Below are 26,518 nucleotides of genomic sequence, written 5' to 3' on the forward strand. Positions count from 1 at the left end.
GAGTGTTAAGTCACTTGACTGTGCACTTGAAGGGCTATGGACCCAGAAGTGCTGTACTGTGTGCATATGAGCCCTTACCCTTCTTCTTAATTAAAGTACTAATTGTAATATGCAACCTTTTTATTCAGTTAATGCCACTGAAAGGAGTCAAGTCTCTGCTATGTTAGTGGTTTGAGATTGCTTTAACTCATCACAAAATCATCTTTCATCCCGCTCCTGGTACTGCGCGATGTGGGAGCCAGTTTTATGTTTTGAGAATTGATTAAAGAAGTGCAAAACTGGAAATAGCATGCTGATCCACCAGCTGTACTTGCTTGTCAGACATCAATGTGAAAATTAAGGACTAAACCATTACCTACTACTGTACTCCTGTGTGCACTAGGCTCATCCACACTTACTTTTTGCCCTGCACTTTCTAGACACAGGTCCACTTTTGAAAGCTCCATGTCAGAGCAATTTCTTCTTCTTCTTCTTCTTCTTCTTCTTCTTCTTCTTCTTCTTCTTCTTCTTCATTCACCCCACTGCTTTCCCCAGGAACACCTGGTGTTTAACATTGAATTGGAGCAAATGGCAATTAAAGTTTTCTGCAGATTGCCATTTACTCCAGTTCAGCACCGGAGAGCAGGTTTTTGCGGGTAAAGAGCTGGGGGAAAGAAAGAAAGAAAGAAAGAAAGAAAGAAAGAAAGAAAGAAAGAAAGTGTGGTAAGTGTGGATGAGCCCCTGAGTGAGCATTTTACGTTGACCTGTACATTGCTTGCACTGGTGCAATTCAGAGCTTGTGATGTGATGTACCCATGTTATCTAACGTGCTCACTTTGAGAAAATAGAACATCCCACATTGAAGGGTTTGTTTGGGTACCTTTCTGTCTCAGAAGCACCCTTTTAACATTTTTGGTAACCCACCAGACCTGTTGATTACAGTCTAAGATACCAGCATAAAATTGGCTTTATGTGGTAGTCATTAATGTTAGTGCTGTTGCTGTTCTGCTGGTTTTTGTTTTGTATAAAATGAAAATTGATTGATCTCCAGCAATGTTAAGGCTCTCTAATGAATTTAACTGCCAGCTACCTCTTCTCTGTGTTAGTATTTCAAAGAGATGAAACATCTCCAGGTCATTGTGACTCAGTAGATCATGTTGCTCCGAGTGCTACAGCTAGCAATTCATACTGTATTTCTGTTTTATAAAAATCTGTATAATAGAGAAAATGATGGTTATAAAAATTAACCAAAAAGCTGATGTTTGTGCAGGATTCTGAAGCTATGATGCATATATGTTTATTGAGTAGTGTATGTTAATATATCATTCAAGCTTGCTTTTTCAAGTTAACAAACAACATTATTTCAAAAGTTTGTTTTTCTCCCAGCTGAACAGCCAAGTCAACCATTTTTATTCAAATCTCCCAAAATAAGAGGTTATAACAATCTAAGCAGAGTTAATCACTTTTAAAACCCTTTTGTTTTAATAGAAGAGTTAAATATCAGTAGGATTTTTATTATTCATAGCCAATGGCCATTAAAACATACATCACAAAAAACCAAGAAAGCTGAAGAATAAGTCAAACATACACACTTACAGATTTGCAGATTATCAAAACTTTAAAAATCTGTTGACAGTCAACAAATACAATGCAATATAATTTTAAGCGTGTTTATGCAGAAGCATGTCCCACTAAGCTCGCTCAGTGTGGAATTACTCTTTCTAGGTATTTTAGCCTGGCAGAATAGTCCTAGCTTTCCAAGTGGTCGCTGCTTTCTCAGCCGCAACACTGAGAGCAAAACAACATTACTTTTAAGTACCATTGCAGCTACGACTGTCTTTCTCCCAGCAACCACAGCATCAGCACTAACTCTCACCAATCACAGAGCAGCATGCCCATAGTACCTTACCCTTAGCCAGGCGTAGACTAAGTCTGTGCTCACGATTTCAAGATAACATGCTCATGCAGCCATTCAGCACCCTGCAAACAGAAGACGCTGCTCACCATACAGAAGGATACAGTGCCTTTCCAGGCAGCATAAACAGAATGTGGGAATGTACTGTAAATCTTTTTCATTGAAATAAGTGGAACTTCAGATTGTTTAACTTTGGCAGTATCATGCATATAGTCCAAGACGCTGTGTGCTTCACCATTAATGGGTAATCATAATTCGAATGTGCTGCAAGGTATCTATGTGTTGTGTGTGATTTTATTTTATTTTATTTTATTATTATTTTTTGTAGAAAAGGACTGGAGGGTTGTCAACAAACATGTTCAGGCAAAGCTCATTTCTTTTTCTGTCTCGAAACAACTTGCTTTCTTATTTGTTTGGTGAATTAATCTATATTTAGGGTTATGATCAACTAACTTTTACTCAGAGCGTACTATTGAAATTAATGATGACTAAATTAGTCCCATTTATATCATTGTGGGACTACTCTGTGTCTATAGCTTTGAAAACTGCATGCAGTGAGCATGAGCCACAGGCATCTCAGGACTCCATTGCCCATTGTGACAGAGGTAGTCCCATTCTCCTCAGTGTCAGGGATTGTTGCATACATACAGGATTGAGGCATGTACAGAGCATTTTTCAGTACTGATGAAAACACACCCATCTATTCATGTCCTTCTCCATTAGTGCCTCATACTCCCTGTGCATGCGAGTGCACATGCATACACACATGGGCCCCAGGTCAAACAGAATGCCTGTGAAAAGCTTTGCTACAAAGGAAGTGCAACTGTTGTAGTCTTATTTGCCATTTGTCCTTTCTTCATGTTCCCACACCTGCAGAACACACATTATCCCCACTTAACCCATGCACCATAACCCATACCTCTGCCATGGATTGAATTTGGGTTGGGATTTATGAGAAGTAGACACAGGTGGGTTATTGATTTGCATCATTAGAAGCATTTGGGAACATGTTTCTGCTTAGCGTGGAATTTGGATTGAGCACAGGAGATGAGACTGCTAACACTCCATTCCTTTCCCCACAGCATTTTGATGGTGGTAATTTTGTCAGCAGGTTGCATAGTCCAGAGTAGGAGGGTGATTTCCTTCAGTCATCCCGGGGTGGGAAATCACAGTGTAGCAGACATGACAAAGGTAGATGTGGCCAACCAAGCAGCAAACACAAATTAGAGAGACAGAGAGACAGAGAGAGGTTTGTAAGGCAAATCTGTTTCAGAAGAGGGAAGGATTTGCTGCTGCAGCTTTCATTGTTCTATTTTGATAACTTGCTTCACCTACATAAAAGAATGAGTGGGTCTGTTTGCACAGCACTAGGAGGTAAGAAACCTAATTCGATTTTATTAAAACTATTTTGTGCATTGAGAATACTGTAGCAGGATTTCTTTTTTCAGGGTATGGATTTCCCCCCGAGCAGTGTTGAATACATTTAATCAGCCAAAGCTGGGCAAAGGGATTGGGTGCTGCCTTGCACAGACAGCTTACTCTTTGTCTGCTGTATGCTTCATGAGATCAAGCCTGGAGTGTACACCACTTTAGGTATAAAAGCAAGAATAAAAATGCTGAAGGAAAAGGACCCAGGATACAAGATCTTCATTTATAATTTATGTCTTTGAGGAAGGATTTTGAGACCAGTGAGTGTTTTGCAAATTGATAAGAGCTATTTTTTTCTAAAAGAATTAACACTGATTAGAATGTATTCTGATCTCCCCCCCCCCCAGCCCCCTTCGCCCCGCCCTGCTGGCAACAGATATCCAGCAGCTTGAATTTAAAAATGCTTTCTATAAAAATATTTCTCTGCTAGCTAGGCTTCAATCATTAGGCTGTACCAGGACAGTCCCAATTCATTTCAAAGAGTCTTGCTACAGCATATATTTTAAAGAGTACCTACTACAATGGACAAAAGAGCTGTATGATTTCTTGATTTTCTGGTTACAACAATTAAAATATAACGCATTCAAATGTACTTCCAGTACATTTTCATTCTTCAGCAATTATGCTATATGGTGGAGGTCTTAAGTAGCAATATATGACCTTGAAAATTTAACATTATAAAGCAAACTAAAGAGAGGCACAAATCGAGACTCCTTCATTGTGTTGCTATTTTGCTGCATTTTAGGCTAATTCATACAATTTAATTTGATTGTCATAATCATGCCATTCTGGGCCATGGCAAAGCATCATTGGGTCTCGCATCATTCATTGAACTGTATCTCCCATGTAGATTACTCCAGCTAGGAGTAGGAATAAGCTTTCATACATGAAGGATTGCTTGCTACCTCCTGGGGGGAACAGTCTTGGAATCAGGATGTCTGTCAAAAAGGATTGGAAGCAGTGAGGGAAAAGTAGTTTGGACTGGGCTAACCTACATACTACATAAGTGGTACTGGAAGTCTCTATAAGGAAAGGCAAGCCACACAGGCATTTTTTGGGTGGGCTAGACTAAAGCACCTTTCTCAGCTATCTGCTTAAGAATTTATATACCTTCAGCACCATTCCAATGGAGCTGGCATTGACCCAGGACTTTGGGGTTATGCCCACAGATTGGTTTGCAGACAGCTTCTCCATATACTTGCCCTGCAGTGAGTCCTTTTGCAAATTCAGCTTTTACTTCTTTTAAAAGAAGTTAAGTTCTAATTCTCTGCATAGGAAACATGGATGGGGAGGCTGATTTTAAAAAGTGTGAAAAGTTGGGGAGAAAGCTGGCACTCCCTTAGAAGTGAAAACACATAACTTTGTGTGTGCGGACTAGCAGAGGATGAGCAACTCTCTGTGCAGCAGCATCTCTTTCCACCTTTTATTCTGGTACAGACACGTACATAAAGAGCAAATGGAAGAGTATTTGCTTTTACTGCTTCGTGTAAAAGCTGTTGACCAGTTAAGGTAATGACATCCTAAAGTGAAATTATATACTTGTGTTGTGTTTAGAATGAAAATACATTTGTGGGGGTGGATGAGGGAGTGAAGAAATCTGCATAGCTTCCAGCTTGAAAGGCACTGATAGAACTTTATACAATGAATAATAAAAAAGGTTGATAAAGCAAAGTGAAGTCCTTGTACCCTGTGAAACTTCTGAGTTCCACCTTTCCTGAAGCAGTCACCTGTGGCATCAAGGAACTTCATTCGCGTCCCTCTAATGGCAGTACACAGAACTGCCCCTGGGAAAGTAATGAGAAAAATGGGTGCACTCATGCAAGTCTTTAGATCACGTGAACTACACTTGAAAATAGCAATTACCTGTTTCTGGTTTGCTTTTGCATTGTGTGTTAGCAATAAGTGGAGGAAGTTGAAATGTGAAAATAATAATTTTTGTAGGTTTTTTGTATGTTGGAGCAAATCCTGGACAGTAAGCTACAAAGGAAGATCAGCTGAAGAGGACCTCTGCTGAATACAGCATTCAACCAGATACCAACTTTCAAGCTTTGTGGATGCTTAGTCAAGCTTTAACTTTGTTTCTAGTCTTCCCAAAAGCAAAGCGTGACATAATGAGTTTACTTGTACCACTGTTCAGTAAGAGGAGATTGTGATGCTGAAGTGAATTTGTTTGTTATCTTAAAAGAAAAAGAATTCATTTGTGGCTCCTTATATATTGCCTGTTTTTTGTCAGTGGCTAAGACAGTTCTTGGGTTATAATAGTCTGGGATAATAGTCTGGAATAAGTAGGAACCCCTATATGGTATGTGTCTGCAGTACATAAAGTTATCATTCAGTAGAGGAAGGTGCAGGGTCTGATTATAAGAGCAACTCTTTAAAAAGATACTCCTAGGGGCCATACCTGATGTGATGGATGCAGTTACATTTGCTGTTCAGATGTCTGCCTGTACAAATATAAAGTAATGGGTGGAAGTCAAACCTTTGCACCAGAGAGCTATACGAGTGATGGAAACTCAACTGGAATTGAACCAGGATGGGGAGAGGTGTGGCTGAAGTGATGGAGCACAGAAAGGTAAAACAAGGAAAGGATCTTGTTCCCATCACCAACATGCGCCTCATTTGCAAGCACTGTAGCCCGCATACTCACCAAACTCACATGACCAAATGGGCAAACTTGGGAACAGACATATGTGATTGTTCCTATCACTATACTTTGGCCTGAGGTGGTAGGTTGGAGAAGTTTCCTAAGAGAGGGCAAGCAGTGATGTTTGTTTCCTTGGATTGCAAACATGCCCTGGCTGCATACATTAACTTCATTATTCTTTGGTGATTAGACAACATTTTTGCTTACTGATGGGATGATGAAATGATACCCAAAAGTTTCAAACCCGTATTTCAACAAATCATAAAAAGATTCTTCTGGATTTGGTTTTTTGTTTGTTTGTTTGCTTTATGGAGGGGAGACCTCTTTTATTCTGCCTTGCTTGCTGATGAATGTCTAGTTTTGTCCCAGTTTCTTTTACTTTTACTATATAATGTGGTTCTGACACATACTGTGGCAAATTTGACTCATATCTAGAATATCCTTAATCACTTAGGTGTTTGGAACAAAGTGCTTGTTTTGGCTATTGGGTTCATTTGCATTGTGGAAAGACATGGACTACTCTTCCTGTAGGCACCACAGAAAACATAATAAATGCATTCAAGTTGACCAATGCATTAAATGTGTGTATTGTGCCTTTGAGATGACATTGAGCTTAGCATGGTTGTTTCCTTTCATTCCATGATGTTGCATCAGTGTCCAGTACGTGTCTGCCTGTTTCCATTCTGTCTTGTGTTATGTCCTTCTGTCTCTTCAAGTTCTCTGTGCAGTTTCTTCCTGTGTGTCTGTCTGTAGATGAAGGAGCTGAGGATGAGGTGGGACCTCTTCGCAGCAGCTCATGGCATGGGCCAGCTGCCACAGGGGAGAGGCGTAAGTTCCTTGCCCCTTCCATTTCAGTGTCTGTGCCTGATGATGAGCCCTACAATTCAGATGAGGAGTACTATGAACACCCTTTGTTCAGCTCCGAATGGACTGAAGCTAGTGGACCTCCCAGTGCCACAGCCCAGAGTGCAGAGGCCTTTTTAGGCTATGAAGAAGGTGAACAAAGCATGGTCCCACTCTTCCTCCTCTCCTCTACCCTTCCATGCCACATTCATTTCATCATTTGTGTCCAGGGCTGTCAGGTGTCAGGTTTAGTCCTAAAGTTTCAGAGTTTTATCCTCTACCTTCTCAGGGTCTTCAGGTCTGAGACCAGAATCAAAGGGAAAGGCTATTTTAAGCTTGGCTTGGCAGCTTTTGCTACAACCTCATGTCCATCATGGTTTTTTTATGTGCTCCCCCTCCCTTTTCTTTGAACAGCAGACCTCCATGGCACACCACAAATGGCTTTTGAAAGTCTCTTCATTTTCCAAAATAGGTTTCTTTGCAGTACATTGTGGAGTGGAGATGTGGAGTTACTTGTCTGGCTCTTTGGATTCCATTCTATGCCCCATTCAAAAAGTTTAGGCACTTGCAACATTAAAATCTCCTTGCTGCTCCGTAGTTCTTTCAAATACAGTAGTGTATTATTGATGGGGACAGATTGTTGAAACATCACACCCTGTGATTCCAGTCTCAAGGAGTGGGGCTCAAAACATAGCATTTTTCTCCTGGCAAGTGAAACTGACCAGGACAAATTTTGGGACATTTCTGAATTTATTTCTGGGGTGATCTATGGATTTTGCTTTAGTGGAGTGGGTTAATATAATTTTGTCGAGCTAAAACAGACTTTTATTACATATTCAAACATTATTTGAAGAAATAACATCATTTAAAGAAATAGACAAAATCAAGAAATAGACAAAATCAATGAGACTTTGACAAGTATAATTACTTTTGACTTTCTGAAATTTAAAAGAAAAGTCGGAGGGAGATTCCATTTAAATTAATAGTGCAAGGCTAAGGAGTAAATCTTAAACAAATCTGGAGTAGAGTCCCTAAGATGGTTGGATGGTACCTTGTATGCCTCCTTCCAGGAACTCCTGCAGCCAAGCTGGTGCCAAACATATTGCTCTGCTTTCCTTTGGACCACATCAGTGAGTCCGACCTGAGTGTCTTGTTATCTGGACAGCCTGGGGCCTCCATACACACTTGCCAGGCTTGTACCCCAGGGAGGTCATTTTGGTGCTGGCAACACCCCCGGAGGTGCACTCCATTGCCTCAAGACATACCGATGCCAACAGCAATGTTCCAACATAGATTTTGCAAGACCCGGCTCCAGAGTTCACCTGTGGTGCTCTATAGTCACCCACTTTGGACATAACAACGAATAAGCCATGGCTTGCATGTTCCCCATTCCATGTGCAAAGGGAAGAGATTCTGTTGCTTTGGGGGAACAAATCATGGTTTGTTACTACATCTGAACGCAGCAGACAGTGGCTTCTTCAAACCACATTTATGTTAACAAGGCAGGCTATCAAGCTTCATTTTTGTCATTTTGCATTGTATTCTGTACTTGTCTTAGCATGCTGATCAGCACCTGTAAGGGCTTCCCTTAGACAGAACTGCTTTGTTCCTTGTTCCTTTTTCACAGCATGGAGCTCTGCCTCCAATGAAGTTCTAACTGGCAAAATGAGGACAATTCTGTATATCTCGTGTGGTTCTGCTCAATCTTAAGTATAGAGTCCATCCTGCAAAGAGCCTTTATCATTATGCAAAGGGTGGCAGAAAATACCTCATGAGCTAATACAAGCGAAATCAATTTCCTTTTTAGCTTTTCTTTGGTTATGAAAAATCTCTTCTTTTATTCTTCCTGAATTCCTTTGTAGTACATCTATGGTTTAAATAACTTTGCTGTATATTGCTGAATTGAAGGTAAGCTTGTTGAGTGCACAGCAGTGCACGCAAAGCCTCTAAACTGAGCCCTAAAGGTGTGGCAATGATCTGTCTCTAGAGAGAGCCACAACTTCTCACATTGCTGCCTCTTGTGCCAAATAAGAATGCATGTTTCAATGATTTACAAAGCAACCCTATTCATACCTACTCATGTATTGAGTTGAATGGGGCTTACCCCTGGGTCACTATGACTAGGGTTGTAGCTTATTCAATGCTACAGTATTGTTACTTCACAAGGGCAGAATGGGTTTGAGTATTTTTAAGCACCAGGCGAATATGTGTTTATTCTATTTAATTTAAAATATTTGTACCTCACCTTTCCATCCACCAGGATCCACAAAGTGATTTTAAACAGCAGTTTAAAAGGAGTTATCAAAACATAAAACAGCAAGCAAATAGCAACATAAGCAATAAAGCCAATGCCAAAGCAGCAAGAAAGCAACCATTATCACAGGAGCCAAGCAAGTTTCCCTCTGGGAGGAGTTGTATTCTAGGCACCAATATTGAGAAGGCCTTTTCCTGAATAGGCATTATCCATTAGATGACCGGGGGGGGGGGGCAGACATGGAGCCTCTGGAGATGACCTTTGTTCACGAGTCGGTTCATTCTAAAGAAGGTGGTTTGAGGCATCCCAGTCCCAGGCTACACAGAGCTTTAAAAGTCAAAACCAACACCTTAGATTGAGCCTTAAAACAAACTAGTTACATTTTCTAGAGCTTTCAGATGCAGCCCAATGTAATGCATATTACAGTAATCAAAAGGGCAATGTATTTTGTTTGACTATTTATTAGTCTTTTTCAAAACCATCAATCACCACCACACATCTCCATTATCATAGATAACAATTTCTTTCCTACAGTCGTTTCCACCTTGGGAACAATAAAACATTTTCAGCTTTATTTTATTACTGTGGCTTGCCCCAAAAGCATGGGCTATGCATACCATTTGGCAATTAGGAGTGCTCTGCAGGTTTGCAGACTCCTGGCCTTATCTCCTCTTTCTTTCTTTTCAGCTTCACATGCCCCTTTCCTTTTCCTTCCTTGGTTAGCATCAAGACTGAATTGACATAGCCATAGGTAACACTACCCATAGTTAGATTATAAACTAGAAATTGAGACCAGGATTAGAAAGTTGTCTCTGGTTCTAAAGCTAATTATGGTTAGCGGTTATTGTAACTATTCCAGTTCAGATATAACAGTGAACCACTGCTAACTCTAACTAGAGAAGGGAGGGAGAAGTATGAGGGAAAGGATCATGGAAGCTGTTTACCAAACCATGGTTTGACAGTCAAGAACGGATGATGTTTGAATCAGACCAATTTTCAACACAAAAAAGAAGACATTCAGCATTACAAATGGCATTGCCAGCCATAACAATTAAAAAAATAATAATAATGCAAGCTCACTCTGCTTCATGGTACTAAAAATGTGGTAACAGCTAAGGTGACACAAATGTATAAATTCTGTGCAGAGCTGAAAATGTTGTACATGGGCAACCAGTTTAATGTGTGCATCTTGTGTGTGTGTCTTGGTGTTGCCTCATTTTTCCATCCTTTCCCCCTTCTGTTCTGTCAAAGAAGAAGAAGAAGAAGACACAGTTAAAGGTCCAGTGGCTGATGAACCCAAACCTGCTGTTCCGCTTGGTGAGGAATGTGAGAAAATGAGTAATCCTGCTGAGCCTTTGCAACAGGCAGAGGGCTCCAAAGAGGCCCAGCAGGACTCCATTTCTGAAGACCAAGTGGCACGTAATGGGGAAAATGTCACCCTAGTTGAGGAGGAACCCTTGAAAGCCAAAATGCCTTCCTTGGGTGAGGAAGGTGTGTCCTCCTTAGGGACCTGCATGTGTTGGCTGCATTTGAGCTGTTCTCAAGCTTCCTCCACTCTGCTCCATTTACTCTTTCCCCCATTTAATACCCTCATGATTAATGCTCTTGTTATTATGCTTTGAGGAGTGCATAACAGGCAAGCCAACTGTGCAAATGCTGTGTGATGATGACATGGTTTCCCACCACTGCAGCTGATTCCTGACTTTCCCCCCTAACCATGACACAGTATGCTATGCAGCCAAGCTGATATATCACAAAGCCTTCCCTCCCTCTTCATCGCAGATGTGTTTGCCAGTCACATTGCTGATCTGTGTATATATTTTTTACTTTTTGTTTTTGATGCAGAGGTTCATCTGCTTTTCATTTCAAAAAACCAGCTGATTAACCTTGACTATGACATAAAGAGGCTTAAATTGTACCGATGTCTTTTGTTTGCAGTGTGCAGTGTATTTTTGCTTGTGCTTCAGTACATTCTGGCTCAATTTCTCCAAGGCTGCTGCTTTTTATGTCATATCTTGGCCATTCATTGCAGTCCACCTTGACCCTCCTTAGCCATTGCCAGAATTTTTTGTTTTCATCTTTGTTACCTTTCTTACAAGTTGATGCTGAAAATTGAAAACCCAGTGCGGGAAGAAAATTTGCATGGATTCCCGTGATATTTTGGAAACCAGAAGGAAGAGCAAGATTAGACATTGAGGGTGAAATCCTGTGTTACTAAGTCAAACAAATCATAATGAAGCTCTTCTACTTGAGGAAAAACTAAATACAAGTTCAGAGTTTGACCTCCTAATGAAATCTGTTAACCCTGTTAACCAGATTAGGCTGTGATCCAGAGTGTACTCATATTCTCAAGCACTTCCACAAATAATCGGACCAGAATTCAGCCTAACTTTTAATGGAATATTTGTGGAAAGTTTGATTAAGAGTGAAATGGTTGAACACTAAGAATAAAAGTTGCTGAAGAAAAATCAGCTTAGCTTATATGACCTTTTAGACGAGGATGTCAGCATACGTTCTGTAGTACCAATCTAGACTAGGTATAGAAGTGTTAATAGCAATGGGAGCTGTGGGGAAGGATTGGATTGGGATTGCAGCAGTGGAACTTCACTCTGATATAATTCCTATTAAACCCCACCCCTTTCCAAGCTGTTTCCCTGCAGGTCAGATAGCACCTATTGGAGTCAGGGGTCTCAACTCGAAGATCCTCTCAACAGCTGCTATTCACACTTTTTTAAAAAACCACAGAAGATCCTTTTTATGGGTGATCTGATACACAGTACATATAACATTATTTCTGTCAAAATCTCTCACAAATAACTCCCATTAAAACTTAAGTCATAGCCTAAAAAGATGAATTCTCTAATTGACCAGTAACTGGTTGAAAAAGAGTTCCTAGAGGGCAGGAATAAAATGACAACTTTTACAATGAAGTAAGTAAATAGTGTGTAATCCGCCCTGGCCCAATGTTCTGCCTTAGGAATGAGTATAGTTTCACCTGTAAAAATCCTTAAGTCAGGGCACATAGGAAGGAATTCAATGTCATATTATTAGTACTGTTCCATCAGTACAATAATGTCTATTGCTAGACAAAACAACCTCTCCTTGTTTTCCCACCATGGAAAGAGCTTTTTAACCCACCTGCCTTGCTTGCTGGGCTCAGAAAGTTCATGAGAAGGCTCCCACAAGATCCTGTAGGAGACTTGCAGGGCTTTCCCAGAACCCAGAAAACAAGGCGGGGAACTTAAAATCTCATCTTTCATGGGGAGGGGGCAGAGTGTAAGGCCCACTCAACATTGGCTTCAAACAAGTAGGGATGCACACATGGGGCCATTTGTGGTGTGGGGTCATTCTGGCTTTGTGCAATTTTGCTTATATTTGCAATAGCCAGAAATGTAACCCTCATGTAAGATCTTACCTGTGCTATCTATCTATCTATCTATCTATTTAGAAAATACTTAAGAGATGGAGGCTAGACTTGATAGATGTATACAGCATTAAACACAAACTTAGAGAACTTGAGTAGAGCGAAACGATCCTCTCTTTCACATTAAAATCGACCAGAGACGTTAAATGAGCAGCAGTTTAAGGTCAAATTACACAACTGTAGTCCTTTGCCGGAATCATAATTTACAGAATTAACTAACACAAAATATGATGAGGACCATTGTCTTGGATGGCTTCCTCCCTGCATATAAACCTGTTCAGAGAGAGCAGGTTGCTCAGTGGCAACTAGCTGCGTTAGCTAAAAGTTAGCCCTCCAAAGACAGCATACCTTTGTTCATCAGGTGCTGAGCACCGTCACCATGATGCCTGGCTTGTGAGCTTCCAGAGGCACCAGGCTGGCCGCTTTTAGAGCCAGAATTTGGGATGAAGGTGTTTCCAAGCAAGGGGATTTATATGAACTGTGAAGCATATAGGGCACTTAGCTAGGGGGATTACGGGGCTTCCAAGCTTGTTCAAATGAAACAACTGCTCTGCTAAAGGACAGCTGTTTCCCAATTTGGAACAGGTTCTCTGGATTACAGCCGTAGTGTGGATCACAGTTCTTAACAGGTTTATCTCAGTCTCTCACAGTGCCTAATCTGATGTAAGAATGTGATCATTAAAAATAGTGGCAGTGTTGCAAAATGATCATTTGTGGGAAATGAAGCAATACCAAATATTTCCATAGAAATATGTGACTGTTGAGGGACGTGGGTGGCGCTGTGGTTTAAACCACAGAGCCTAGGACTTGCCGATCAGAAGGTCGGCAGTTTGAATGCCCGCGACGGGGTGAGCTCCTGTTGTTTGGTCCCTGCTCCTGCTAACCTAGCAGTTCGAAAGCACGTCAAAGTGCAAGTAGATAAATAGGTACCGTTCCGGCGGGAAGGTAAACGGCCTTTCCGTGTGCTGCTCTGGTTCGCCAGAAGTGGCTTAGACATGCTGGCCACATGACCCGGAAGCTGTCTGCGGACAAACGCCGGCTCCCTTGGCCTATAGAGCTAGATGAGCGCGCAACCCCAGAGTCGGTCACAACTGGACTTAATGGTCGGGGTCCCCTTATCTTTACCTTTTATGGGACTGTTGATCGGGATGAATTGTTTTTCAATTTCCTGTTCCTGGGTTTAGAAGGATACCAAGAACAATATATACTTTGCAGCTGAATCCTAGACATGCTTACTCAGAAGTAAGTTTGCTGAATTCAGTGGGGTTTACTCACAAGCAAGTGTGTACAGGATTGCAGTGTTAATGTTTATTCCTTTTGAAACTGATTTCTTTTGAAACAAGTGGGATAAAAATTGTGCTGTATGCTGAGCTGAAATGGTTCCCACTGAAATAATTATATATGTTGAGAATACAGAATTTTGCCAAGATTTTTCAGGACATTTTTAAAGACATGTGTAACCATGATTGTAATATGATGTTGTAGATTGCATTATGCAGGCCCTGTAATTGTCTGAGGAAACAAAGTCTTATTAAGCATGGCATATAATGTTTAGGAAAGGCATCACTATATAAAATGTTACCAAAGGATATAGGCAAATGAAGAATTACAATTTCCATGAGTTTTAAATAAGAAAATCTAAGGCTTGAGCTTTTCAGCAATGTGCTGGAAGCTGCAGTGGCACTGATTTTGTTTTGAATCAGTGGTAGATCTTCACATTTTATATTAACATCTGGATTTCAAAGACAGTATTTAATGTCTTTAATGACAGTAATCTGATTTTTAAAAATATATGAAAGGGGGGGAATGTTCCTCCTGTAATAACTGAAAATTGGTGAATAAATTGCTTTGTAACCATTATTTGATTGAGCTCAAATAAAAGGAATCATATCATTAAATGGATTTAGAGGTTTGAATGTTAAATATAATGTGCAGCCTATCACAAATATTATGCCTATGTATGACTGTAATTCAGAATTTATATCATTGAGTGATATCCATTGTCAGGCAGAGAAGGCCTGTTGAAATCAATAGATTTAAGTTATTTAACTGATTTCAGTGGGTCTAATCTGAGGATGACTGACATTGGATATCACCCATTGTACCATAAAGCGTAATAAGATGAAGTTGGGTTTATCTGTAGTGTAATGCTTGTGAGGAAACTGGCCTATGATTTTAAAAGCATAATAATTTGTCATTAAACTATAGGTAGGTTTGCGTGTATCACAGGAGTTATTATTAATACTTTAAATAAAGATTTGTCCCTCTAAAAGAGAGAAAAACCATCTGTTTAAAAAAGACCTTTAAAAAGGTACCATTGCATGTGACCCCCCTTTTTTTAACCACTCTGCTATGCCAAATAATGCTGTAAACTAGTCTGCTGCTGCCTGTGAATGCTTTAAGTAATCTGTTGTAAAATCCAATCAAACAACTACAGATTTACTTGCAGCTTCGAAGATGGAAATCCATGAGGAGCATACAGGCCTTTTTGCAGCTGAGCCATTAGGCCCAAAGGAACCAGAGAAAGGAAGTAAGACTAGTGAGCAACCTATACACGATGCCTTAGTTCAACAGCCAGCAAAAACCGAGACTTTAGAAACAACAGAATCACACGGCAAAGGAGAAGAAAAAATGCTCCCAACCTTGGCAGGACAGACCTTAGATGCCAGTCCACAGAAGAAAGAAGACAGGAATTCTATAAAAGCAGATTTTGATTTCACTGGAGAGCCACATCTACACAAGGAACCGAAAGATTTGTCAACAGAGCTGCACAAAGAAAGTAAAACAGATGAAAAGGCTCCAGAGGCCCAGAAACCTGCCGCTGAAGCACAACCCTTCAGGTCTAGAGATGGCCAGTTTGATGCTATAAAAAGTGACTTTACCTCTCATGAAAGCATAGGTTGTTTCTCATCTTCAGAATTTACAGTGGGCCAAAAAAGCACAGTTAAAACTGTGTTTTCTTCTGAAACTTTGCCAGTTACTCTACATAAATCTGAGCCACATGGTAGTAGAAACATGATGCAAATATCTACTGCTTCAGAGATTGCCAAAGATAGAAAAATTGACAAAGAGCAAGCAAAAAAACATGAAGAAGAATTTGAAGTATTGACTTCTCATGCCTCAAAACAAATTACAGTGCAGACGCCCACCCAGAATGTTCCTCTTTGGGAGGAAGAGAAAGATATGACAGAGGATGAAAGCGACGAGGAGGGGTACTCCATTTCCAGTGGACAAAAGCCCAAGATATTAGATGATCATTTTTTAAAAGCTCATGGCCAACAAACAACTGCTTTAGGTAAAGAAGTAGAAGGAGCTGATTCTAAAAAGCCATCTGGTACTCTCAAAGCAGAAGAAGAGTTGGAGAAAACGGAGGTTTCATCAACATGGGATATTAAAAAAGAGGAAAAGCATGGCACAGAGAGTTCTACAGAAAGACTCAGCCAAGAATTACTTCCTGAAAAAGTAAATGAGCCTTTAGATAAAGCTGTATTGTCTGCATCAATAGAGAAACCCACTGCTGAACCCAGCAAAGAATCTCTGCAAGGAAAGGATGGGAAAGGGGAAGTGTTCTCAGCTGCAGATTCAGAAGCTCACAAAATGCAGATAGAGGAGGATAAATCAGGAATGTCTACATATTTTGAGACTTCCACCCTTAAAGATGAAGCTTTCAAGAGTGACATCCTACAGCAAGGCAATGATTACTATGAACTGAGTGATACTAAAGAGGAGACCTACGACCCTTACCATAAAGATTTCATCATATCTAAGAAAGACACTGAGCAATTTCAGCCAGAGGCATATCAACACACCAGCATACCTGCTCATGAAATGGGATACAGCACCCTTGCCCAGGGCTTCCCAGATGATTCTGAGGAACCTAGTTCCCCTACAGAAAGAATGTACACCATTGACCCAAACGTATATGGGGATAAGAGAGAACTCCACAGTAAAAATAAAGATGACTTAACTCTAAGCAGGAGCTTGGGGCTTGGTGGGAGATCTGCCATAGAGCAGAGGAGTATGTCAATTAATCTGCCCATGTCCTGCTTGGACTCTATAGCACTGGGGTTTAACTTTGGGCGGACACATGACCTTTCACCACTAGGTTCAGATATTATGGATAATGCTAGTGGCGATGAAGGTGATGATTATTTGCCAGCCACTACTCCAGCAGTAGAAAAGTCTCCCTCCTTCCCATCAGTGAGCAGGGAAGAAGATGAGAAAACTGAAGAGTCCAAAGTAAAACAAGGAGGAGAGATCCAAGTGGAGCCTTTGTGTGAGTCACCCTTCCTGGCTAAAGATTATTACAAAAATGGGACTGTAATGGTGCCTGATTTACCTGAAATGTTGGACTTAGCAGGCACAAGGTCAAGAGAAGCATCTGTGAGTGCAGATGCTGAGGTAGTCCACAGGAAGTCTGTTCCTTCAGAAGCAGTTGTAGAGGACAGTGGAGTGGCCCAGCTCCTCATGGCCGACGAGAACCATATGACTCTAAAAGCTGACAGTCAACTAGAAGATTTAGGTTACTGTGTTTTCAATAAGTACACGGTGCCAATGCCATCTCCAGTACAGGACAATGAGAATTTGACAGGGGAAAGCTGTCCCTTTGATGAAAAAATTAGAAGAGGTGTCGTTGCAGACCTTTCTTTGATAGAAGTGAAGTTGGCAGCAGCTGAGAGAGCCAAAGAAGAAAGAGAGGCCTCTGGGGAATCAGCAGTTTTAGGCAAAGAATTTGAGCAGGAGAGAAAAGCTATTGATAAACTAGATACTGTGCTAGAAAAAAGTGAGGAACAAAGTGACTCTAAAGACGTTTGTTCCCATGAGGACACTGAACATGAAAAAGCAAAGCCTGCTCCAACTTTAGAAAATGCAGGTGATAAACATATAGTTGGACTGGAAGAGAAAGGTTCTTCATTATCTGAGAAAGAAAAAAAAGCTGTTCACATTGCTGAAGAGACAGGCAAGGCAGAAATTTCCTATAAACCAGACTATGATGCTATAAAGCATGAGATGGATTCTGCTGCTCGGCAAGTTGAGCAAGAAAACCAGACTAAGTTAGGTGTTCATGTCACTGAGCCTGTTACAGAGCAAGGCACAGATGAGGGTCAAGAAAAGACCCTCTCAACATTCCCCAACATGCCCCAAGATTCTGCAAAAGCAGAACCTGCTCAAATGAAAGATGCCAATAAACTGTCTGAAACTGAAGTTAAGGAGAAAGGAGCGAAGCCTGACCTGGTTCACCAAGAAGCAGTAGATAAAGAAGAATCATATGAGTCAAGTGGTGATAATGACCAAGCACAAGAGGGCTTGCCTGTAGAAACTTTAAAGCCATATGATGACAAATTAGAACTAGAAAGCCCTTCTTTGTTGGAAGAGGAGGTGGCATCACAATTGACAGTGGAACAACCAGTTACAGAAAGAGGTGCATATAAAGCTACCAAAGACGAAACAACTGAAATTCAAATGGAGAACATATCACAGCCTAAGGAAGATAATGTGGAATCTCTAGGATTGGAAGGCTCTGTAAAAACTGAGGCATTGCAGGAAGAAGAAGAACAAGAGAAGGAGAGTAAGCAAGCAGAAGAACAAGAGGAAGAGAGTAAGCAAAAAGAAGAATATGAGGAAGAGAGTAAACTAGAGCAAGCAGAAGAAATTAAGCAAGAACAGCAGAAGGAAAAGATCATGCAGGAAGATGAGGAAGAGAGTAGACAAGAAGAAGAAAAGAGGAAGCAAGAGGAAGAGATTAAGAAAGAAGAGATTGAGCAGGAAGAAGGAGAGATGAGGCAAAGAAGCAAAGAAAGGGACTTTGAGATACCTGGTGAAGAGCTTAAGGTGTGTGAAGCTGTCCCTGGGCAAATGCCTGAACTCAAAGGAGTAATAGAGTCTGTGGTTACAATTGAGGATGACTTCATCACAATAGTGCAGACCACAGTCGATGAGGGAGAAACCAGCTCCCACAGTGTGCGCTTTGCAGAAGCACCACCGGCTGATACAGAAGAAGAAAGCGTCCATCCTGAAGTGGAGGTGGAGGTGGTGACTGATGTCGAAGCAGAGACAAAAGAAAGCTCTCTGGAAGCTCCTGGCTCCCCTGAACAAGAAGAAATCCCATTGACTGATTACAAGACAGAGACGTATGATGACTATAAAGATGAAACAACCATCGATGACTCCATCCTGGACACAGACAGCATATGGGTGGATACTCAAGGTGTGCCTTATCCTTTTTTCATTTTTTTGTTTCTGAAATTATTCATTAATAATTAATAATTAATAATTAATAATTAATAATTAATAATTAATAATTAATAATAATTAATATTACCACATTCAGGAATATTGTTAAAATAATGACAATAGGAAATAATCTGATTTTTAAAAATGAAATCCCACTGAAGCACTATTAACATTTTACTAATTCTGTTTTTTTGTTGTTGTTGTTGTTGTTGTTATAATTTACTCTGATCCTGCAGATGATGATAGGAGCATCATGACGGAACAGTTAGAGACTGTTCCTAAAGAGGAGAAGGCAGAGAGAGAATTGCGGAGACCGTCTCTTGATAAACATAAAAAAGAGAAACCTTTAAAAACTGGGAGAGGCAGGATTTCTACTCCTGAAAGAAAAATAGCTAAAAAGGAACCTAGCACTGTCTCCAGAGATGAAGTGAGAAGGAAAAAAGGTTCATGTAATACTATCTTTTTCCTATAATGCCATACTGTGAGTTGTTCACCTGTTTTATAGGAGTATTTTAGCAGTACTGTTACACATTTAATCAAGAATATTCATTTGTGTTAACAGCAAGGCATTCAGTCTACATTGCTTCCAGCCACTCCAGTTTAGGCTGATGATTTCTTTCTTTTATGGAATAGGAAAACATCCTGTATGAGAATTCAGCTCTAGAATAATAGAATCATAGGGTTGGAAGAGACCACAAGGGCCATCGAGTCCAACCGCCTGCCAAGCAGGAAACACCATCAGAGCACTCCTGACATATGGTTTTCAAGCCTCTGCTTAAAGACCTCCAAAGAAGGAGACTCCGCCACACTCCTCTGCTTACTTGGATTCATTAATACCAAATAAATAACACTAGCATAAAGTCACGTATGTACCATGACTTTGCTAGTGCTCTGGGTAGCCATGTGGCAATCTTTCCATCTGCTTAGTTGCCGAATCTAGTATGTAAAATATCCCACTATTATTCCCCATGTGCAAGAGGCAGAGAATTGTCAGTGGGCACCAGTCAGGGGCGCGGGTGGCGCTGTGGTCTAAACCATTGAACCTCTTGGGCTTGCCGATCAGAAGGTCGGCGGTTCGAATCCCCGCGACGGGGTGAGCTTCCGTTGCTCGTTCTCAGCTCCTGCCCACATAGCAGTTCGAAAGCATGTCAAAATGAAAGTAGATAAATAGGTACCGCTCCGGCGGGAAGCTAAACGGCGTTTCCGTGGGCTGCTCTAGTTCGCCAGAAGCGGCTTAGTCATGCTGGCCACATGACCCGGAAAAACTGCGGACAAATGTCGGCTCCCTCGGCCAGTAAAACGAGATGAGTGCAGCAACCCCAGAGTCATCCATGACTGGACCTAGCGGTCAGGGATCCCTTTACCTTTTACCCAGTCAGATCTGTGGCTCCACTGGGTTTTGAGCCCTGGTTAATGTCCAGCATTTTGTCCAAGCCAAAGTGAGGCCTAGATCCTGCAGATCTGTCACTTAACAAAAAAAAACAACCTCCATTGTTTGCACCAGTGGAACATAGCACATACCCTTCCAGACATAGCCTTGGAAGCTGCCCAGTACAATTGCAATGCTACATGGCAGGAGTGTGCAGGCTGGAGTGGGAATATGCCCTCATTCTATGCAGTTTGTACAGAAGGTGCCTGGCTTGCACGGTCAGAGTGTGGTGACAGGTAAAGTGACACTTGCTACCCAGTGAAGGGCCAGTTGTTGCCTGCAACAACTACGTGTCATCTCTGGGCCTTGGTAGGCTCACATTCTAACTGAAGGTCTAAAACATGGTACCAACAGCCAAAATGTCATGTTGAAATATATTTCGGTTTCTTGGTTTTTTTTATTTCTGATTGTATGCTCTTGTTTTCTTGTCTATAGCTGTATATAAGAAAGCTGAACTTTCTAAAAAAGCTGAAGTTCAGGCTCACTCTCCCTCCAGGAAAATCATTTTAAAACCTGCTATCAAACATACTAGACCAACTCATCTCTCCTGTGTTAAGCGGAAGCAGACAGGTGATTGTGCTGTCTTGAATTTATGCAACGTGGCTGGCAAACATAGACATTACTATTACTGTTGTTATTATTATTATTTGTAATCTCATTGCTCTACTGGCTGCTCTGGTTTTGATTTTAGTTTTCTTACTCCCCCTTCTGAGACCTTTTTCTGCTGTCATGAATGATACTGCTTTTTTGTATTATGCATTTATTTATTTATTTGTTTGTTTGTTTGTTTGTTTGTTTGAACAGAGACCATGATCATGTATGCTTGTCATGCTTGGATTTCCCAAGTTCTGTAGTTGTTTCTTCGCATTGTGGTTTGACAGTGGTGGTGTAGAAATTTCTCTGTTTTGCCTTGTTCTGTTTTATTTTCTCTCTCTCCATTTTGCTCTGTTCTGGTGGGAAGTGCTAATGGCTTTAAACCATGGTTTACATTTTTTTCATCTATATCCCTTTTTTTCCTCATGCATAATAAGAAGAAGCATTTCAGCATTGCTCGGCTTGTATTTATATTGTATGCATTAGCTGTTTCAAATCTATTAACGTATTTTGTATATTGAAAGTTTTATGTATTGAAACACAAAACCTCAGGGCGAAGTGAGCTTTGCCAGGAAGTGGAAAGTGAAGAAATCTGTAGTCACTAGGACTATGAATCTATAACTTTCTATCTTTTTCTCCAATGAGGACCTTGTACAATACAGGAGGGGAAAATAGGGGATTCTTTCAGTTTATGCATCTCTCTGTTGTCATTCGGAGGAACAGAAACTTGGGCTGTACAGGGCTTTCCAGGCAGCGAGTGGAAGCATAAATGGATACAAACCTACAAGGAACGACGCTGTGTGATTTGCATTGAAATGAAAAAGAATTGGATTTGCACAACCCCACCATTTTAGTTGGATCTGCGTGCGGAAACTTAAGTGGATCATTCACATGCTCTGCCTCTTCACACATTCACACACTAACATTATTTGATCCCTATCATTCAAAGGGAAGAAGAATAAAAAGCATCCTCATTCTCTTTCAATACTTTTATGTAAAGAATTCATCAGATGATTCTACTAACTCCAGGAAAAATGTTTCCCTCACCCAAGCACTGGAAAAATATTCCCACTCAGTATTTTCTTAGAATATAAAATTGTAAATAGGTGTGTCATTTAATAACTTACAAATATAAGAACTCTTCTTGTTAATAGACTAGATCTCTGTATCTTCAGTTTAATGCCGTGTAGTAACCAAAACCTGCAAAGCTTTTTAAAAAGATTAACCCAAATTATATTGAGAGAAAGTTGGCCTTTCAGTTATGTTGGTTTTTTTTAAACAAAAGGAGGCTATATTTCATTTTCAAAATAGCTGTACAGATTATTCCTCATCCACTACGCAAATAAAACTGTAACTCAGCAAATATATCCACATAGTGTATTACATAATATTTTGTGGTCTATGCATGTTGATTCACAAAATGAGTCATTAGGCACAGTTGGACCCACTAAAGTAAGGTTCATGCCAGTAGGGCATGCGGGTGGAACTAAGTGTATCCCGTCCTGTTTCTGGGTGGATCTTTAATGGGAACACTTTTAAAATCAGCATGGTAACATACATTTTTTTGGGGGGGGGGGGAATCCTCTTAAACCTCTATGTTTACATGGAGGAGACTATGTTTTTCTGTACAATTCCCCCTGAGGGTGAAAGAACGTTATCAAATCATCTCAGTTTAAAAGTAAAAATAAAAAATTAGAGGAATGAAAGTAGTGCCCATCCATTGGACCATCATAAAGGAATTCACAGGGCTGCAGGTTCTGAAGTGGGCCCATGATCCAATACTGGCTGTTAGCTACTGTTCAAATCAGGTGAGTCTTTTTTGGAATCCAAGTTTAGCAGATTCAAGACCCCCCACTTCCAGCCAATCCCTGCAATATATAGTAACCACTATCCGGATTAGGGTTCTGAGACAGAAAAATGTGCAATTACTATAACTACTGGGTTCTGCTTGAAAAGATCACCACATGGTGATGTTAACAATGCAACTAGATGGCTGGCTGTAGCCTTTAACTACATTCAGCCTTTTGCCAAGTGAGTTGCATTTTCTCTGACTCCAGCAGACCCTCAGAAACCCAGAGGTGGGAATTACAGGAATCTCCATGTTAGTAGAGACCCTACATATAGCCAGTGTATACATTTCTATGATTAATTTCCCTGACTTTTTCCTTAGGTAAAAACAGCTGTTGGTGGCTTCAGGCTAAGTAGAGGTGCAGGAAGGGAGGGAGAGAATTTTTTACCTGCTGTCTGTCAATTCAAAATTTTCCTCCCTGTCCCCAAGGAGAAAAACAACTGGTTGAGCAGTTTTGAGCAAACAATGGCTGGCACGCACGCACATGTGTGTTGGCAACAATGCTCACTTGTCATATGAAAGCCTCTCCTCAGTTTTCTGTTCCACATGAGCAATGATCAGCTGTCAATATAAAGAATACATGAGAGGCCTAAGAGATGATCTAGTCCTCGCATGTGGAAATCCATCATCAATGCAAAGAGAAGTAGGTATTGGTGCTGCGATCCACAGTTCCCTACCCCCATAATGGCTGAGCTTGAAGAAATGTGCTTTCTGCATGGTTTGTGACAGCAAACCAGGATCTAAAAGTGATTTTCAGATCCTGGCCTATTTTCTCTAACTAGAGTTTAAACAAACCGTAGTTCCCCAAGTTCAGTTGTCACAGGGAACTGTAATTAGCTTAGTTTAAAAATTGGGCGCAAAAACATTCTACCTCTTCTGAAGTGGAAAAGAGGAAGGGAACAGGGAGCAGACAGTCTCAAGGCCAACTGTGGCTTGTGCATCTTTATGAACTTGGTCTATAAGTAAAAGGTTTAGAGGCTTTTTAAAAGAAAAAGCTGAAAATGCAGGGAAGGCTTCCCCCTGTAATGATAGCCTTAGAGATCTTGGGAAGCTGGTAGCCAGTGCTCTTCTCTTAGTCATGAAAAGAGTGCAGATTATTTGACTGTATTAGGCCAGCCTTGTATTTGTTTCTGATGGATTTTACCCAGTTTTCCAGTTGCGAATTTCTAAGCAGGAAAAGATAAGTCTCTCAAATGCTAGGATTGTGAGCTGATGTTGTTAATGTCCTTGTTTTAAAATTGTGAATTTTGATGAAAGAAGTGGTAATTGCAAATCATGGGTTCTTCAGAATGCTCTTAGTTTTTTATAAAACATTTCTCATATTCTCTTTTTCTCGTATGGGTAAGCAAATTCAAAGGTCACTAGCAGGTATATTTTTCTATAGTAGTAATTTTGAACATATTTACATGGAATGTAAGTCCCATTAAATTTGTCAGTGGGACTTTCTGCTGTGTAAACATGCGAAGGATTGGCGTTAAGAATGGTAATAGAGCTTAGGTTCTAGAAAAAGAAACTAATTCATAAAATCAAGTATACCTGCAGTTGTTCCAGATTTTGATTCAGAGTGGTTTTCCTTCTTTCTCAATACACAGAATGGAAAAGAAAAGAAAGGAATTATTTTAGAAAGCATTTTAAGTCACCACTACCATCCAAACATTGTCGTAATTTGTACTTCACACTTTGATTGGTTGAAAATGTAAGACTGTTCTTCCTTTGTGACATCACAACATTGATATCATAGGGCAAACGGGCATCAGCTCAGGCTATGTGAACTGGGTCAAACATGTATTAGGTTTGTCTTAATCACCTTAAATTTCATGGTGTATGCCCCAGGAGTAAATATGTTTCTTGCATGATTAAACTGTTAGCCAAACTCCAAAGGATAGGGTGAAGTCATGATCCAGGTTCATTGTTCAGATGGAGGAGTTGTTATGCTTTCAGGTAAGTCAGCAATAAAGGTGTCTTGCCCCCATTTCAGAGCATTGGATTATTGGTTGGCAGTGGATGATTGGAGTCTAATAAAAGGAGAGGTATCTGTTATGGGGAAAGGTGAACAGCAGCAGAATTTATAGGGGGGGAATTATACAGGCATTTTGTACTGAACATTCTCTGCCAGATATTTTTTGACTGAAACTCTTTCCTTTGTCTTCTGCTTTGATACTCTCCGCTACAAATTATCATCTGTCTTTAGGTAGGATGTTATTTAAGTGAGGGTCACATATCAAAGGAAAAGTGCAGTCATGTTGGCAATAAACTTGAGTTCAAACCATTGGAACTGTAGGCAAACAAGTCTTGCCACATTTGCCTAGGCCAATGAGAATCAACCATAGGTGCCTCAACTAAAATTTGAAATAGTTTAACAAATGGAAGACTCAAAGATGCCTTTTGCCCAACAGCTGCCTTAGCAAGCATTTCATAAACTACACTACCTGCTACTGTTATTAACAATGTGTATACAGCTCAGTTATCAGCGGATGATCAAAATAGCAGAGCACATTCAAGCTCTATGCATGTTTTATAAATACCAGGAAGTAAACTTGGGGATGGGGAGGGGGGGAGTGCAGATTATCTTGCTTGCTCCTCCCTCTTCATCATCATTTTAGTGACCTTGTGGAATGATTTTTCATTATACAAGCATATATTGCACACACTGGATTTCAAACTACCAACTGTGGATTCTGAACTGGGCCCTTGGTCCGGTCCAGGGTTATGATTCATCATGATCAAATAATGTGAGTCTATTTTAAAATCTGAGTAGCGGGGTTTCCCTGCTCATCCCATGTTCACAAAAGGGCAGAGAAAGATACTATGATATTATGGTTGTTGATTGCCTGAAAAAGATTCCAAAATTATCCAGAACTCACGTTACCTTGGAAAGCTTTCTACATCCTTGCCCAAGACAGAGAAAACCAGATAACCTTTTTTTATTTGCTAGTTTGAATTTGTTTTTTTAATTAGCATTAGCTATTGCTAATAATGAATTCATTTGTGTCTTAATATTGCATGGCAATTCAAACTGAATATGTTAAGGGTGAGTTTGAAATTACCATTAAGGGTCTTTTTCTTTCTGTGTACCTAATAGCTGCTGGTGGTGAAACAAACCAAGGTCCTGGGGTGTTTAAGCAAGCAAAGGAAAAACTTTCAGTGAGTAGACTTGTTTTCTTTTTTATTCATGTTTTCACACTCATTTTTGTATTCCAGGTGGTTTTATGGTCATATCTGAAAGACAGGTGAAAATCTTTTAGGAACCATTTGCCAGTTTTAAGACAGTTGATTTTCAGAATTACTCATATATTATTAAAACTTCCTAATTGGTACACACTGTAGAATGGAGATTGGCAACATATTAAGCTACTAAACTATGTATTTAATTTTCGATTCACTTAATATGGTACAACCACAATAACCTCAATTGCACTATTCTTTACCAATTGACTTCCATCTACCAGTGCGGAGGAGACCAATTTACTTTCCCCCTAAATGGAAGTACTTGCATTTAAATCTGATTTAAAGGGCAACCTGAACTACGGTATGTCTGCTTAAAAGTAAGCCACATTGAATTCAATTGGACTTACTCCCAGGTAAGTGGGCTAGCACTGCATTCCCAGTTTCAGTTACTTTGACCCAGAAATCAGTTTGCCAGGGTCATTATATGAGAGCAATCCCATACCAGCTTTACACTGAGCTGAAGATACACCACCACGTTCACTGCTCAACCTGGGAGGAAAGTGGGAAAACACATAAGTAGAAAATTCAGAAGCAGCAGGAAACACTGATGAAGGACAAGATCCCATGTCCCACTCAAACACAGAGGGATCCTTTAATTCACTAAGATGGGGGACATTCCCTGCATCACCATACACACATCCCACAGATCAATGTCACAGCACTCCATTTCCTTCAGCCCCAGCAGCAGAGTCAGCAA

General features: G+C 40.4%; 1 protein-coding gene and 1 long non-coding RNA gene across 36 annotated transcripts in view; one reads left to right on the forward strand and one right to left on the reverse strand.

The window, feature by feature from the left end:
• The window catches only part of MAP2 (microtubule associated protein 2), a 232,167-nt gene that overhangs the window by 168,216 nt on the left and 37,433 nt on the right, over positions 1-26,518 (forward strand). For 13 of the 33 annotated variants that reach the window (XM_081015216.1, XM_081015194.1, XM_081015197.1 and 10 more), the window contains 5 exons: positions 10,312-10,554; positions 14,937-18,695; positions 18,958-19,164; positions 20,586-20,720; positions 25,676-25,737. In XM_081015216.1, the coding sequence (XP_080871342.1) occupies positions 10,312-10,554; positions 14,937-18,695; positions 18,958-19,164; positions 20,586-20,720; positions 25,676-25,737 (4,406 nt within the window). Of the gene's footprint in view, positions 1-10,311; positions 10,555-14,924; positions 18,696-18,957; positions 19,165-20,585; positions 20,721-25,675; positions 25,738-26,518 lie in introns of all 33 variants that reach the window. The other 20 variants (XM_081015203.1, XM_081015218.1, XM_081015219.1 and 17 more) reach the window with 8 other exon arrangements.
• On the reverse strand, positions 7,210-23,208 carry LOC308484795. 3 transcript variants are annotated; one of them, XR_013990125.1, is made up of 3 exons: positions 21,872-23,208; positions 10,983-11,168; positions 7,210-10,300 (listed from the first exon to the last, which is right to left on the reverse strand). It is a non-coding gene; the product is annotated as an uncharacterized lncRNA (long non-coding RNA). The 3 variants fall into 3 exon arrangements; XR_013990126.1 differs by having other exon boundaries at positions 7,210-10,305; XR_013990124.1 differs by lacking the exon at positions 10,983-11,168 and having other exon boundaries at positions 7,210-10,305.

This window comes from Podarcis pityusensis, assembly GCF_964106645.2.
Source record: "Podarcis pityusensis genome assembly, chromosome: 1".
Lineage (NCBI taxonomy): Eukaryota > Metazoa > Chordata > Lepidosauria > Squamata > Lacertidae > Podarcis > Podarcis pityusensis.